At 42.3% G+C, this 15,922-nt stretch overlaps 1 protein-coding gene across 3 annotated transcripts in view; it reads right to left on the reverse strand.

Annotated features, from left to right (window-relative positions):
• Positions 1–15,922, reverse strand: part of LOC120515670 (A disintegrin and metalloproteinase with thrombospondin motifs 16) — a 330,557-nt gene that overhangs the window by 120,095 nt on the left and 194,540 nt on the right. For all 3 annotated transcript variants that reach the window (XM_039736888.1, XM_039736889.1, XM_039736891.1), the window contains 4 exons: positions 9,177–9,272; positions 8,936–9,084; positions 6,380–6,552; positions 1,623–1,753 (listed from right to left, as the gene is read on the reverse strand). In XM_039736888.1, coding sequence (XP_039592822.1) covers positions 1,623–1,753; positions 6,380–6,552; positions 8,936–9,084; positions 9,177–9,272 — 549 coding nt within the window. The remainder of the gene's footprint in view (positions 1–1,622; positions 1,754–6,379; positions 6,553–8,935; positions 9,085–9,176; positions 9,273–15,922) is intronic.

Raw genomic sequence — 15,922 nt, forward strand, 5'->3', positions numbered from 1 at the left:
GACCCATTAGCATTATGAAGGGAATTAGTCCCATGGATCGAGATGGTGACTTTAAAATGAGTCCATCAAGTACATGGAGCGACACAGTTGGAAACTTGTTAAGGGTAAATTTTGCGCAAACATTTGGAACTTTTTCTTCACATAGAGAACAACAGACACATGGAATAAGTGGCCAAGTAGGGTGGTGGACAGTAGGACTTTAGGGACTTTCAAAACTCGACTTGATGCTTTTTTAGGAGAATTAGGTGGATAGAACTGGCGAGCTTTGTTGGCGTAAATGGCCTGTTCTTATCTAGAGTGTTCTAATGTTACTATCAATCAAACATTTTTCTCTTTTGTTCACCACTGACCAACTTTAACTATATTAGAACTTCATTGACAACTCATTTAAGTGAAAATGTGAATACAATCAAAAAACAACAACAACAACAACATTTATTTATATAGCACATTTTCATACAAACAGTAGCTCAAAGTGCTTTACATAATAAAGAATAGAAAAATAAAAGACACAATAAGAAAACAAAATAAATCAACATTAATTAACATCGAATAAGAGTAAGGTTCAATGGCCATGGGGGACAGAATATTTCGTTTTGAATTATTTTTGTCATAAGCTGCTTACTATAACACAATCAAAGCACAGGTCAGGTCAGGCACTGGTACAGGGCGTTGCTGCACCCACCACACGGCGAAACATCTCAGGATCCTGGTTGGCAACCCCCCAGGAAGGGACCCCGTCCAGTCCCACCCACCAGAAATGACCATCTATCTGCCGCAGCCAGGTGTTATGTGGGCGTCCTCTTGGCTTGCTCCAACCACTCATGTCCTTAACACTGAGTATCCTGCAAGCCGGTTCACCCTCGGGAGAGTCGCACCACATTGGTCGTAGTGCCGTAAGTGGTGCTCTCTCACAATGCTGGTAATGTGCATCATTCGGGACTCCATGAGCAACTGCTCATTTGACACAAAGTCAAACCAGAAGAGACACAGTACCAAAGGAGTCCAGTCTTCATCTCAGGTCACTGGATAGCGTCCATGTATCACAAAACAGGAAGCACCAGGACTAAAGACTTGGACCTTCATCCTTTTGCAGATATCAGGAGCGCCATACACCCTTTTCCAGTGACCTCATGACCCCCCATGCTCTCCCAACCCGTCTACCGACTTCATAGGAAGAGTCACCAGAGACATGAACGTCACTGCCGTGGTAAGTAAACCTCTTGATGAGGTCCACACTCTCTCCACAGACAGACACACTGCTCATGACTGTGCCTAAGAGGTCATGAATGGCCTGGATGTTGGTTTTTCATAAAAGCACTATCAAGTAAATCTTGGAAGATAATTCAAAAGGGATTGATTGTTGAAAATCTTTGCCAGTGGAAAATGGCATTTGGCTTAATTCCCAGGATCCTGTTCCATCAGTCAGAAACTGGAGGTCAGTCTGAGCACTGCTAGCATCTGTTAGACATACGAGAGCACAGTGGCGTTCTCCTCTCCACTGATTGATTACTTCCATGTGTAGCGGGGCGATAACTTCTGTCAATGTACCACCCACTGCCACTGCACTAACGGAAAAGGGCATTTTTTATTTCATAAGGTAAATGTGTGCCATCTTTTACCTCACATGTTCCATCAATGCACACGTTTGTGCTTTCTTCAGAACAGGCGGTGCCATCTTTCACCTTACTGGAGAGAGCGAAGAAGAAGTCATAGCCTTCAGCATAACAGTAGAGCTTGCAGGCGTCCTGCTCTGTAAGGAAATGAGCCAAAAAAAAACAAAAAAGGTGTCTGCTGTAAAAGTGTAACAGTCTTAATATTCACAGAACAGTTTAAAAGAAATGAATGATTTTTATAAAAAAATAACACATTAGGACAACTTCCTGAATGGTACCAATTCTTGCCTGAATAGGCTCAGATTTCCCATTATGCTGAATTAATTAAGGAAGCATCCATCCATTAATAAACCCACATTTCACACCAAGGCTGCATTGGAAAATACAATTCTAATCATACATACCCTGGCAGAATTTGTGAAATGTTGGCCATCATTTGGAAAACTAGGGGGCTTCGCCCCCTGCTCACTTTGCTTGACAACCCTTTGCCCAGCACTACGCCCCATTGTGAAGAGGATGGCGGCCGCTCCTCTGAAACCCCTCTTAAACAGTGATAATATGGAAAACAAATAAGAGTTTCTTTTTTATACCTCCTCTTTGCTCGATCAGCTGCTAGCATGCTGCTGCTGTTGCCATGTCGCGTGATCTGCTACTTCGCTCGCCTACACCTCCAATCTCCCACCCCCATCCCCGCTACTGTATGTACCGTTGTGAAGAGGGGGACTGAACACACCCCAAGGAGACGTGGTCGCTCCTCTGAAACCCCCTCTTAAACGGTGATAATATGGGAAACAAATAAGAGTTTCCTTTTTTTACCTCCACTTTGCTCGATCAGATGCTGGCTTGCTGCTGCTGCTGCCGTGTCGCGTGATCTGCATCTCATGTGGCACTTTGAACATTTCAAAGTCTGTACAGCAGCTGTCCTTTTGTCCCACTGCCTTGTCTCTCTTCTCCCCCAGACATCTTTAAACACTATGCGATCCCTTTACGCTGTTCCATTATTTAACCGAGTAATATTTTCCATTTGTTTGCGCTAATACGATCTTTACTCTCATTTTTTTGAGACTTTCGAATTGTCCTACTTCCATTATCTCTAACCTGCTCTGCATGTGTATCACGAGACTTGCTTCCAAAAGTTGTCTCACAGGACGTGAAAATGTCTCTCTTCAAAAGATCACGTCTTGTCACAAGATTTTTTTTATAATAGAGAGCTATAAGTAATCCTGCAGAAAGCTTTCCTTTTAATTAATGAGTGGGCTTAGGCGAGGCAATTTATTATCACATAATATGTGTGCACTCTTTTTAAAGCCTAATGATAACTGAATTTTATGGGGCGGAGTGGTGGCTCTAAGGCTAGGGATCTGCACTGGTAATCAGAAAGTTTGCCGGTTCAAATCCCATAAACACTAGAAGTGACTCTACTCCGTTGGGCCCCTGAGCAAGGCCCTTAAACTGCAATTGTCCCATCTTGGGTATGACGTTAATCTGCATCTAGCCCTTCAAGCAGGTCCTCCAACTTGCAGGGAGAACTTGGGGTTTGGTGGCAGGATTGGCACTTCAGCCACTGTAAAAAAAAAAAACAGTGTAGTACTGAGGTGCCACCCATTGCACAACTGCACATGGATCTCAATGCTGGTGGTGGGTGCAGCAACACACTGTAACACGTTCCCTATCAGGGATGTGTGGTCAGGGTAGGCAGGCATCATGAAAAGTAAAAAAACTAATAATGATAACATAAAATAAATGTGTCCACTGGTCTGTACTATAAATTTGTTTTCTGTATGATTCCAATAACTTTGGTCATTTCAATAGTTCAAATCGCTGAATTGGCGCATTTCCTGTTCAAATGTGAGCCTCACCTCACCTTGGACTGCGCTCTCCTTCACACACGGGGTTGATGTGTGCAATTAGCACGTGCCTGTCGCTGTCTCTCTATATATGTTTGCAGACATGTTTATTACACACCCTGACTGTCCACAGTCTGGCTAATATCTTTAATGAATGTGTGTGGCATATTTAGTCTTGCTGATCGGACATTAAACTGCAGCCAAAAGGCCCAATGTGAGTGAGGCATGCAGTACCGTGCCACCCTGAAGGGGGCGCATGTGAGCCCAACCGGTGCTCGTTGCTGCTGTTCTTCTACGTAGAGGCGCCAATAAGTTAGCGATATCAGAAATTCAAGTGCACTGCAGCACTCCGTTTATTTTTATTTTCTGTTCCAACTGATTGCCAAAATGGAAGATTAAGATTTTTAAAACGAAAGAAAAATAAGGAGGACTTTTACAAGAAAGTGACAGAGATTTTCGTGGAGAAGGAAAGGCACATGGACTTTATTTACAAATAAAGGTAAGAGCATAAACGGTTTTCAGTTTTATAAAAAATGAGATGAGACTAAGAAAAAAAAATCAATCCAATATTTCAAAACTAAATTTTCACCTTTTGTTTTTCTTGTTTTCCTTTTGTTGAACAGTCTGCATTAAAATTGATTAAAGTTTTAAAATTAAAAGCTTTTAAAAAAACTAAATATTTCAAAATTGAAAATGTTTTTTTTTTTTTGTACACCACTCTATACTTTCATTTGTATTGAATGAGTATGAATTGCGGAATTGCAACGGCAAATTTAGAACACGTGGAAGGTGAGGAGTAAACGCGCTCTCTCCGCTCTCTGTCACCGCTATAAATGTAACGTTCTTTCTTATCCAAATATGCACCTTACTGATGTGTGTGTAAAGAATGCTGATGATATATGAAACATAACCAGTAGTCAAGGTGCAAGCTGCCATTTGAATAGTGAATCAGCTGCTCTTTTGCTTCATATATTTGTAAATCTGACTCTGAAGGAGTCACCAGCCATGAACCTCACCACACGTCACTGCTCCCTCTCTCATAATCAAATTCACCCAAAACGGGCCTGATCAAAAGTTTACATCCCCTTGAATGTTGGGGCTGATAATAACACACACAAGTGGAGACACAGAGGTTCAAATTAAGGGCAATTAATGGTGAGTGTCCCCCCATAACATCTTGGAATGTAATCAGTGTCTGTGTATAAACAGTCCATCATTTAAATTCATGCAGCGCTGCACTGACTTTGCTGGATACCAAGCCATGGGGAAAGCAGAAAAAAAAATGCCAAAGGACCTGCACGAAAAGTTTTGAATAAATCAGAAAAAAGGATATAAGAAGATATCCGGAGATTAGAAAATGCCTGTCAGTAGTGTTCAGACTCTGATAGAATAGTGGAAAGTGAGGAGTTCTTTTGTTACAAATAAAAAAGAAATACAGAACTATTGCAAGTACTACTACTATTAGTAATAATAATTATCATTAATAATAATAATAATAATAGCTCTGCAGTGGACTGGCGCCCTGCCCGGGGTTTGTTTCTTGCCTTGCGTCCTGTGTTGGCTGAGATTGGCTCCAGCAGAACCCCGTGACCCTGTAGTTAGGATATAGCGGGTTGGATAATAGATGGATGGATAATAATAACTAAAAATGATGTCACCTAGGAGACAACATGTGAAAGAAACTGTGAAACAAAATACAGCAGTAGTACTACTACAACTACTATTACTAAAAATAATAACTAACATTAACAATAAAACCAAGAATGAAAATATGTGAAGAAGTCTGGAAAAGCGTCTTGTGAAAAGATGAGACAAAGTTGAACCTGCATTAAAGTGACGGCAAGAGCAAAGTGTGGAACTGCCCGAGATCCAAAGGAGACCACCTCATCTGTTAAACATGGCGATGTTGTGGCTTGGGCATGTCTTCTCTTCATTGATGATGGCACTGCTGATGGCACAATGAATTCTGAGGTGTGTGGAAACATCTGATCTGCTCAAGTTCCAGTAATACCTCCCTAACCCTAACCTTCATCCTACCACAAGTCAATGATCCAAATGTACTGCTGAGGCCACACAGGAGTTTATCAAAGCTAAAAAATGGAAAATTCTTGAATGGCCAAGTCAGTCACTCAGTTTCAATCCAAGGGAGCAGGCCTTCCTTATGCTAAAGAGAAACCATAAGGGGACAAGCCCCCCCCCAAAAAAGCAGGACCTGAAAATGTCTACATTAGAGACTTGACAGAGCATCGCCAGAGAAGATCCTCAGCAACTGGTGATGTCTATGAATGGCAGACTTCAAGCAGCCATTGCCTGCCAGGGATATGTCCTAAATATGACAACAGGTTTAACAGACCTGCCATTGCTTTGTCCCAAACATAATGGTGCCCTGAAATAGGGGGACTGTTTAGAAAGTGTTGTGTGACCGAAATGTCTCCAAATCCCCTTGAAGACTGTAACATGCTCTTTAATCACAATGTCTGAACTGTTTGGTTTGTAATTTTAAACTGCAGAGTAGAGGACTAAATCAAGGAAAGATGTGTCTGTGCCCCAAACAGTATGGAGGGCACCGTACGTATTGATGATAATTAAATCCAAGTGTTACAAATTCAGGAAAGTGCAGGTTAAAAACTGAGGACATCACAGCTGAACTTGGATATTGCTGTAGACAAATTACACCATTCCTGTAAATTAAGAGTCCGCTAAAAATCACCGTGGCACTGGGGTGTAATTGATGTTTGGGTATTTCACCTGCGTTGCTGACACCATTAATTCTGCTCAATTCCTTGACAGACAGAGCAAGTGCCTGAAAATGAGTTCCAGATCTGCTTAAACCGCTTCACTCCTTCATAAGCTCCATTTGTACAGCTGCTCGCTTTCAATGAAAGATTTGTTTGGCTGAAAAGAGACAAGTCGTACCTTCAACTTGAGTATAAGGTTTCCAGTTGTAATGCCAGCCTCGGAACTGCTTGCTGTTAAATTCAGCACACTGCTTGGATCGGAAATCAACGCTGCCCGGGTCACACATCTGAGTATTGCACAATTTGTACACCCGAGAGGAGCCTTCACAGAACCTTCCACCATACACAGGCCTAGAAGAAGGAAAAATAAATAAATAAATAACAAATGTACTTTATTTAAAAATAAGGTGTCACCATAATGGGAAAATACATGTCACTTTGCAATATTCACAGAGCTAAAAAGTAACCTAAAGGACAAAAATGCATCTCATGCATTCCTGCCTCAACAAGAATAAAATATTTTTCTTGCCATAACAGCATTTCTTGCATGGAGTTGCATTCAGTGAAGGTCATATAATAAAACATCAATGCACAACATGAGGACAACAACTTTATGGTGTCCCCTGCCACCTGTGCAGTCTGTCCCTATGGCCCTAAAAAGTGCCACTGCTGTCCTGCATTGTTCCTGTTAAAAACAAAGGCAGACATCTGGTCTCGTCTAAATGTTATTTTTGATGAATGTCTTGACTTGCATCAAAAATCAAGTTATGAACGTCAGTGGAAAAGGAACTCATTCATAACCCAAGGGCCATCTGTAGCACTCACTAAATTTCAGTTGATGTCACCCAGTAGAGCATGGCAATGTGCATTTGACTGTTATATTTAAAACACTTCTCTTAAAATAAATCATTTTTGGAAGAAAAAACAGAAAAGTTTCCAAGACCTTTACTATCAGGTTCAGGTCAGGTTGGGGTGCATGCACTATTACCGAGCATTGCTGAACCCACCACATGACCAGGGACGTGCGGTCTGGGGAGCCAGGTGAGGCAGAGTCTCATCTGTCATTATGATAAATAAAAAAACTAATAATGATAACATAAAATAAATGTGTCCACTGGTTTGTGCTATAAATTGATTTTCTGTATGATTCCAATAATTTTGATCATTTTTATAGTCAAAATCGCTGAATTGGTGAATTTCATGTTCAAATACAGGGGAGAAACGTGAGGTGTGGCAGCGGCGAACCTCACCTCACCTCACCTCGGACTGCGCTCTCCCTCACACACGGGATTGGCGCGTGCCTGCTGTTGTCTCTCTGTATATAAGGTTTGCAGACATGTTTATTATACACCCTGACTGTCCACAGTCTGGCTAATATCTTTAAGCCTTTCAGGGCGGATGTCGACTTTTGTCAAGAGGAGGGGTTGAGGGTGGTAATCAACTGTAAACTGCAACCAATTTTGTTTTAGTTTGACTCTCTTTGCTAGGAGGATTGTCAGCGTCATTGAGCTGATCGAGACTCCCTGCACTCACGTGAGAAGTTTACAGCAGACAACAGCAAAAATGGTATAGACATTTGGTGAGAGATCGAAGTGAACATGCAAAGCAAAAATTGGTAACACTTTACATTGTGTCTATAATTACACTGTAACTACTATGGAATTACCTGTATAAGTACAGTGTAACTACAAGTTATTACTCCGTACTTACTGTGTAATACAAGGTAATGCTATAGTTAATTACTCAGTCCATCTATCCATCCATCCATTATCCAACCCACTATATCCTAATTACAGGGTCACAGGGGTCTGCTGGAGCCAATCCCAGTCAACACAGGAAACAAACCCCGGGCAGGGCGCCAACCCACCACAGGGCGCACACACACACATGCCAAGCCCACACTAGGGACAATTTCAAATCGCCAATGCACCTAACCTGCATGTCTTTGGACTGTGGGAGAAAACCAGAGCACCCAGAAGAAACCCACACAGACACGGGGAGAAGATGCAAACTCCACGCAGGGAGAACCCGGGAAGCGAACCCACTGCGCCACTGTGCCGCCCATTGTTATTCCACAGTTTATATAATTAGAATGTAACAATTTATCACTGAACCAAAAACAAGTGTACTTACATAGTTACATTGTATCTGTACTTTCAAAATGTAATAAAAACATCAGGGTATGTAACTACAACTATGTAACAGATGTTCTATGGTCTGGGCAATTGTAATGGAGAACTGCAGTGATAACTACATAGGTCTTTTTTAAAGGGTGAAAACAAGTCAAGTCAAGTTGGGGAGAATGCACTGGTACAGCGTGTTGTCGCACCCACCACACGACGAAACAACTCAGGATCCCGGTTTGCAACCCCCCAGGCAGACACGTGGTCCAGTCCTACCCTCCAGAAATGACCCTCTATCTGCCGCAGCCAGGTGTTACGTAGGCAACTCCTTAGCCTGGTCCAGCCACTTGGGTCCCCAGCAATGAGGATCTTATGAGCCGGATCACCCTCGGGGAAACATGCCACATGGCTGTAGTGCCGTAACTGATGCTCCCTCACAATTCAGGTAATGTGCCTCATGCGGGACTCCATGAGCAACACAGAGTCAAACCAGCGGTACCCAAGGATTCTCTGAAGAGACACAGTACTGAAGGAGTCCAGTCTTCATCTCAGGTCCTCCATTACTATCTGAAATGTATTAATGTTATTGCAAAGTCTATGATGATGGTTACCTTGGGTTATTGCACTGCCGTTCTCTGTACGTCACCCCACTACCGCATGTCCTGGAGCAGGTAGACCATTTGGACCAGTCTGACCAATGGCCATGAACAGATCGGGGGCCTTCATCTCCATGTTTCACACACTGTCCTCGACGACACCACTTAAAGACAAAAAATACAAAAAAGCGTAAAAAACTGGACAAAAAGGCAAATGTATGGCACACAATTAGAAAGGTTTGTAATGTCTTCCTACCATATCAGGGCCACATGCAGTCCCTTCAGCAGCCGGCATGAACTTTGTTTCACATTTCCTGCCAACTCGGTGACACCACAATGCCTTGCATATATCCTATATGGAAAAAGAAATGGAAATTTGAAAGTAAATATGATTGTTAGTTAAAAAGTAAAGGCAGTTTGAAAATTTCCGTCATGTGAAAAAGAAAGTACACCCTCTTTCAAGGCTAAGGTTTGTCTTGAATGCCCAGTGACACCAACCTGGTGGAAGGACAAGGGGAGAGAGCGGGCTAAGGGCATCATGTCCCTCAGAATGCTAGAGGGCAACTCCCATGGGTTGCTGGGGCACCACAGATTCCTGCAGGGCGTGCTGGGAGTAGGAGTTTGCTGTGAACCTTTTGGGTTCCATGGGTGCCGCTAGGGAGAGCAGGAAGGACTGCAGAGCACCACTATGTTGGGTTTCCGCCACACCTGGGAGTAATTCCAGACCTCCCTAACAAGTCACCTGGAATACTCGCAGGTGCAGCTTAAAAGGGGCTACCTGGCTTCATTCCAAGAGCCAGAGTCGGGAGGGAGAGAGAGAGAGAGACGAAGCTTAACGGAGGAGGAGGAGGCAGAAAGAGAAAGCTGAGGAAGAAAAAGAAAACAAAGTACTGTGGCTCTGCATTGTACTGTGCTGCTTGTGGGAACGGTTTGGGAAGCGTACCCATTGTAAATAAACATGTGTTGTGCTGAAACTTGTGCCTGGTGTCTGTCTGCGTCGGGTTTGGGCAGCTGGTGCGCCTCCTACAGGCCACAGATTCTACGTATCAGGACATAATAAAAAATCATCTGGGAAAAATAAATCAGAAACCAAGAAGACATCAGGTTTAATGAGTGAAATTAGCAGATTAGATCAAGAACACGCCAGGTCTCCAAATGTGGCACTTTGCAGGAAAATACAGGCTTTGCAATCAGAACTCAACCTCCTGACAACAATAGAAATGGAACCACTTGTATATAAATCGCAACATCAGTATTATGAACACGGAGAGAAGGCAAACAAGATCTTAGCTCAACAAATCCACAAGCTGGAAGTCCACAATGCAATACCAGTAATTACCAGCATAGATGGAGACAGAATCATTGACCATAAAAATAAAATGCCCAAATTTAGAGACAACTATAAGTCCTTATATTCCACTCAGTTTAAAGAAGACAAGACACAATTTAATGGGTTTTTGGATGCATTACCACAATTAGATACTCTGAGTGCAGAGGAACTCAGAATTACTAGACACTATAAACTCACTTCAGACTGGGAAAGCAGTAGGCCCTGATGGTTACTCTGCTGCATTTTATAAAAAAAAAATCAATTAAACTAGCCGCCCCCCCTTTTATTAGCAACATTTTAGAAGCTAGAGACAATAAAATTTGACCTCAAACTTTTTGGCAAACATTAATAACATCTTACCTAAGAAAAACAAGAACTTATTACAATATGCATCATACAGACCAATTTCACTTCTGAATAATGATGTTAAGATACTTTCCAAAGCTCTAGCTAGAAGGATTGAGAAAGTGCTTACTTTTGTAATATCACAGGACCAAACCGGATTGATTGAAGGCAGACACTTAGCTTTAAGGCTTCAACGCCTGTTTAATGTAATATATTCACAAATAAAGTCTAACACCCCTTATTATCTCTGTATGCAGAAAACACTTTTGATATGGTTGAATGGGAATATCTGTTCACTAGATTGGACAAATTTGGGTTTGGCCCAAACATTTGTACATGGATCAGACTACTGTATACCAGTCCAGAAGCTTCAGTTTGTATTAACAACTTTATTTCAGACTACTTCAAACTAGAACACGATATTAGACAAGGATGCCCCTTCTCACCATTGAGCCACTGGCAGTTTTCTTTTGAAATACTTATGAGATAAAGGAGATTATCAAAGAAGGAACAGAAAATATCATTATATGCACATAATATGGTACTATATATATATACATATATATATTGTGAGATATTGCCGGCCGTTCATCCCGGCCAATACCCCCACGCCGCTAGCTGGAACCCTTCCGGCAGCATGGAGGTGCCCCGAATTCCAGCAGGGCATCATGGACATTGGAGTTTTCCTTCACAGCCCTGCTGGATACCATGGGGGCAACAAGGGGACGCTGCAGGGAGGCTCAGAGACTTTTTTGTGCCCTATAACCCGGAAGTACCCGTCCTGTTCACAGGGACAGAGGAAATGACATACTTCCGGGATGATAAAGAAGAGTTTCAATCTGACCCAGAAGTGCTAGGAAGTCACATGGACTGAGGGTCCAGAAGCACTTCTGGGTCATGGACTATAAAGGACTATGGGAAATCCCAGGCAGACGAGCAGAGTTGGGAGGAAGGGTGACTGAGCTGCTGGGTGGATTGGAGGATTATTGTTTATTGAGATTAGTTTATTGTTTATGAATATTGTGGAGTCGAGGGTGCTTTGTGCACATTATTATTATAATAAATTAATTATTTGGACTTTTATCTGGTGTCTGGCATCTGATCCGAGGGTTCAAGGGGACGACAGCGCCCCCTATCTGTCAATATATATATATATATATATATATATAGTTTTTTGACAGTAAAAACTATTTCAACCATTCTATGATCTGCTTTTCGCAACTGAAAGAGGGCATCGTGGCAGATGTTAGCTGACTTGCTGACCAACCACAAGCGTTACCTGGCAGGTAACCACCCATACAATAAGATTGTGATTCAGACTACGAATTCATTGAATATATATATATTTATTTTTCAACAGGACAATGACCCCAAACACACCTCCAGGCTGTGTAAGGGCTATTTGACCAAGAAGGAGAGTGATGGAGTGCTGTAAATGGTCATGAAAATAAAGAAAACACATTGAATGAGGAGGTGTGTCCAAACTTTTGGCCTTTACTATATATATATATATATATTTATATACTGTATATATATATATATATATACACACAGTGGGATGCAAAAGTTTGGGCAACCTTGTTAATAGTCATTATTTTCCTGTATAAATCGTTGGTTGTTACGATAAAAAATGTCAGTTAAATATATCATATAGGAGACACACACAGTGATATTTGAGAAGTGAAATGAAGTTTATTGGATTTACAGAAAGTGTGCACAATTGTTCAAACAAAATCAGGCAGGTGCATACATTTGGGCACCGTTGTCATTTTATTGATTCCAAAACTTTTAGAACTAATTATTGAACTCCAATTGGCTTGGTAAGCTCAGTGACCCTGAACTACATACACAGGTGAATCCGAGTATTTAAGGGGTCAATTGTAAGTTTCCCTCCTCCTTTAATTTTCTCTGAAGAGTAGCAACATGGGGGTCACAAAACAACTCTCAAATGACCTGAAGACAAAGATTGTTCACCATCATGGTTTAGGGGAAGGATACAGAAAGCTGTCCCAGAGATTGAAGCTGTCTGTTTCCACAGTTAGGAACATATTGAGGAAATGGAAGACCACAGGCTCAGTTCAAGTTAAGGCTCAAGTGGCAGACCAAGAAAGATTTCGGATAGACAGAAGCTTAATAATGGTGAGAACAGTCAGAGTCAACCCAAAGACCAGCACCAAAGACCTACAACATCATCTTGCAGCAGATGGAGTCACTGTGCATCGTTCAACCATTCGGCGACTTTACACAAGGAGATGCTGTATGCGAGTGATGCAGAGGAAGCACAAACAGAGCCGCTTGAGGTCTGCTCAAGCACATTTGGACAAGCCAGCTTCATTTTGGAATAAGGTGCTGTGGACTGATGAAACTAAAATGGAGTTATTTGGGCATAACAAGAGGTGTTATGCATGGAGGAAAAAGAACACAGCATTTCAAGAAAAACACCTGCTACCTCCAGTAAAATATGGTGGTGGTTCCATCATGCTGTGGGGCTGTGTGGCCAGTGCAGGGACTGGGAATCTTGTCAAAGTTGAGGGACACATGGATTCCACTCAGTATCAGCTGATTCTGGAGGCCAATGTCCAGGAATCAGTGACAAAGTTGAAGCTGCGCCGGGGCTGGATCTTTCAACAAGACAACGACCCGAAACACGGCTCAAAAATCCACTAAGGCATTCATGCAGAGGAACAAGTACAACGTTCTGGAATGGCCATCTCAGTCCCCAGACCTGAATAGAATTGAAAATCTGTGGTGTGAGTTAAAGAGAGCTGTCCATGCTCGGAAGCCATCAAACCTGAATGAACTAGAGATGTTTTGTAAAGAGGAATGGTCCAAAATACCTTCAACCACAATCCAGACTCTCATTGGAACCTACAGGAAGCGTTTAGAGGCTGTAATTTCTGCAAAAGGCGGATCTACTAAATATTGATTTCATTTCTTTTTTGTGGTGCCCAAATTTATGCACCTGCCTGATTTTGTTTGAACAATTATTGCACACTTTCTGTAAATTCAATAAACTTGATTTCACTTCTCAAATATGCATCCCACTGTATATATATATATATATATATATATATATATATATATATATATATATATATATATATCCATCCATCCATTTTCTAACCCGCTGAATCCAATACAGGGTCACGGGGGGTCTGCTGGAGCCAATCCCAGCCAACACAGGGCACAAGGCAGGAACCAATCCTAGGCAGGGTGCCAACCCACCGCAGGACACACACAAACACACCCACACACCAAGCACACACTAGGGCCAATTTAGAATCGCCAATCCACCTAACCTGCATGTCTTTGGATTGTGGGAGGAAACCGGAGTGCCCGGAGGAAACCCACGCAGACACGGGGAGAACATGCAAACTCCATGCAGGGAGGACCCAGGAAGCGAACCCGGTCTCCTAACTGCAGGCAGCAGCACTACCACTGCGCCACAGTGCAGCCCCCATATATATATATATATATATATATATATATCTCAGATCCACAAAATACTGTGTCTGCAGTATTGGACTCAAAATTAATTTGAATAAAAGTGTGCTGTCTAGCACACAACATTAGATTGGAGACCTTCCCTTTTATCACTGCAGATCAGTTTAAATACCTAGGGGTCAACATCACAAGTAAACATAAAGCTCTTTTTCAACAAAATTTTGCTGTCTGCATGGAAAAACTTAAACAAGACGTGCATAGATGGCCTACACTCCATCTCAGTTTAGCTGGAAGAATTAACATTGTAAAGATGAATATCCTCCCTAAGCTTCTTTATATATTTCAAAGCATTCCCATATACATTAACAAATCATTTTTGAAGAAATTAGATTCAATCATAACCTCATTTATTTGGAATTCAAAACTTCCATGCATCCAAAGTTCGACCCTACAATGACCTAAGGTGGAAAGTGGCATGGCACTACCTAACTTTCAGTTTTATTATTGGGTGGCAGATATCCAAGCTATAAAATCCAGGACGTTACACAAACAGATAAACACACACAGGCTTGGTCTGCAATAGAAATGATATCCTGCAGCACTTCTTTATATTCCTTGCTTTGTACCCCAGTAAATATGAATTATCACCAATATACTAACAACTCAATTGCGCTTCATTCACCCAGAATATCGAACCAATGTAGGAAGCTCTTCAAGATAGAGAAGACGATCCTAACCTCTCTCTCTCTCTCTCATTTCTCCTAGGGTACGAAGTAGAAAATGGCCGACAGTGGGGTAACTCGCGTTGAAATCGTAATTGAGGAACTCCAAGCACTTGATGAAAAGATTCAGAAACTCCTGTCCCGACGGAAATACCTGAGAAATCTGAAGGCCCGGCTGTTGGATAAACCGTCCTTGCCATCTGGAACCGGCGAAACATCAACCCCGCGTTGTGCCGACCTCACCCCCGCGTCTCGTAGGAGCGACGCTGCTGCTGACCTCGGTGGATTTCAGCTATGCAGGCGGGGGTTCAAGGCCAGAGCACCTCCATCGGCACAGGCGAGCATTTTATCTAAGAACCGGTTTGACCCTCTACGCGTCCCCATTTCGCCTTCAGCACCTGGTGATGTATTAGTGGTAGGTGATTCCATCGTTAGAAACCTTAATGTCGCATGCCCTAATGCAAAATCGTTTGTTTCTTGTTTTCCGGTGCTCGTGTCCGAGATGTAATGAAACGTCGCCAGCAGTCTACGAGAAACACAAGGAGAGGGCAGTTGGATCAATCGTCTTGCATGCCGGCGTAAACGATATAAGGCACCGACAATCAGAAATCCTGAAGGCTGACTTCGCAGCTCTGATTAGAGACACGAAGGAGAGGACCCCATCGGCAAAGATCTTCGTTTGGTCCACTACCTCTCGTCAGACGATCCAACGAGTACTACAGTCGTCTGCTAGGGTTGAACAACTGGCTACAGGGTTTCTGCAAGAAGAAGGATGTCGGCTTCATCAACAATTGGAATCTCTTCTTGGAAAGGCCGCGTCTCTTCAAGCGTGATGGCCTGCATCCGAACAGTTTCGCGCCCGGGTCCTCTCCGAAAACATATCGAAGGTAATTCGTTTTTCTTGACTATCTATCTCTGCTCTTAACCCCTTCCGAAATAATACTGCTGTGCCAGGACATGATGAATGTTTAATAGAGTCTTCCGTTAAAGTTCACACCATTAATACTGTAATAAGCAATCTCAATGCACGTAGAAAACCTAGGAAATACGGCATAAACTCCAATAATCTAATTAAAATCACTATTTTAGAGGAACAATGTATTAAAACTATAAAACAGATCACAGATTAAACAAAAAATATACACAGAGCAGCGCTAATAA

Source organism: Polypterus senegalus, chromosome 15 (genome assembly GCF_016835505.1).
Source record: "Polypterus senegalus isolate Bchr_013 chromosome 15, ASM1683550v1, whole genome shotgun sequence".
Classification (NCBI taxonomy): Eukaryota; Metazoa; Chordata; class Cladistia; order Polypteriformes; family Polypteridae; genus Polypterus; species Polypterus senegalus.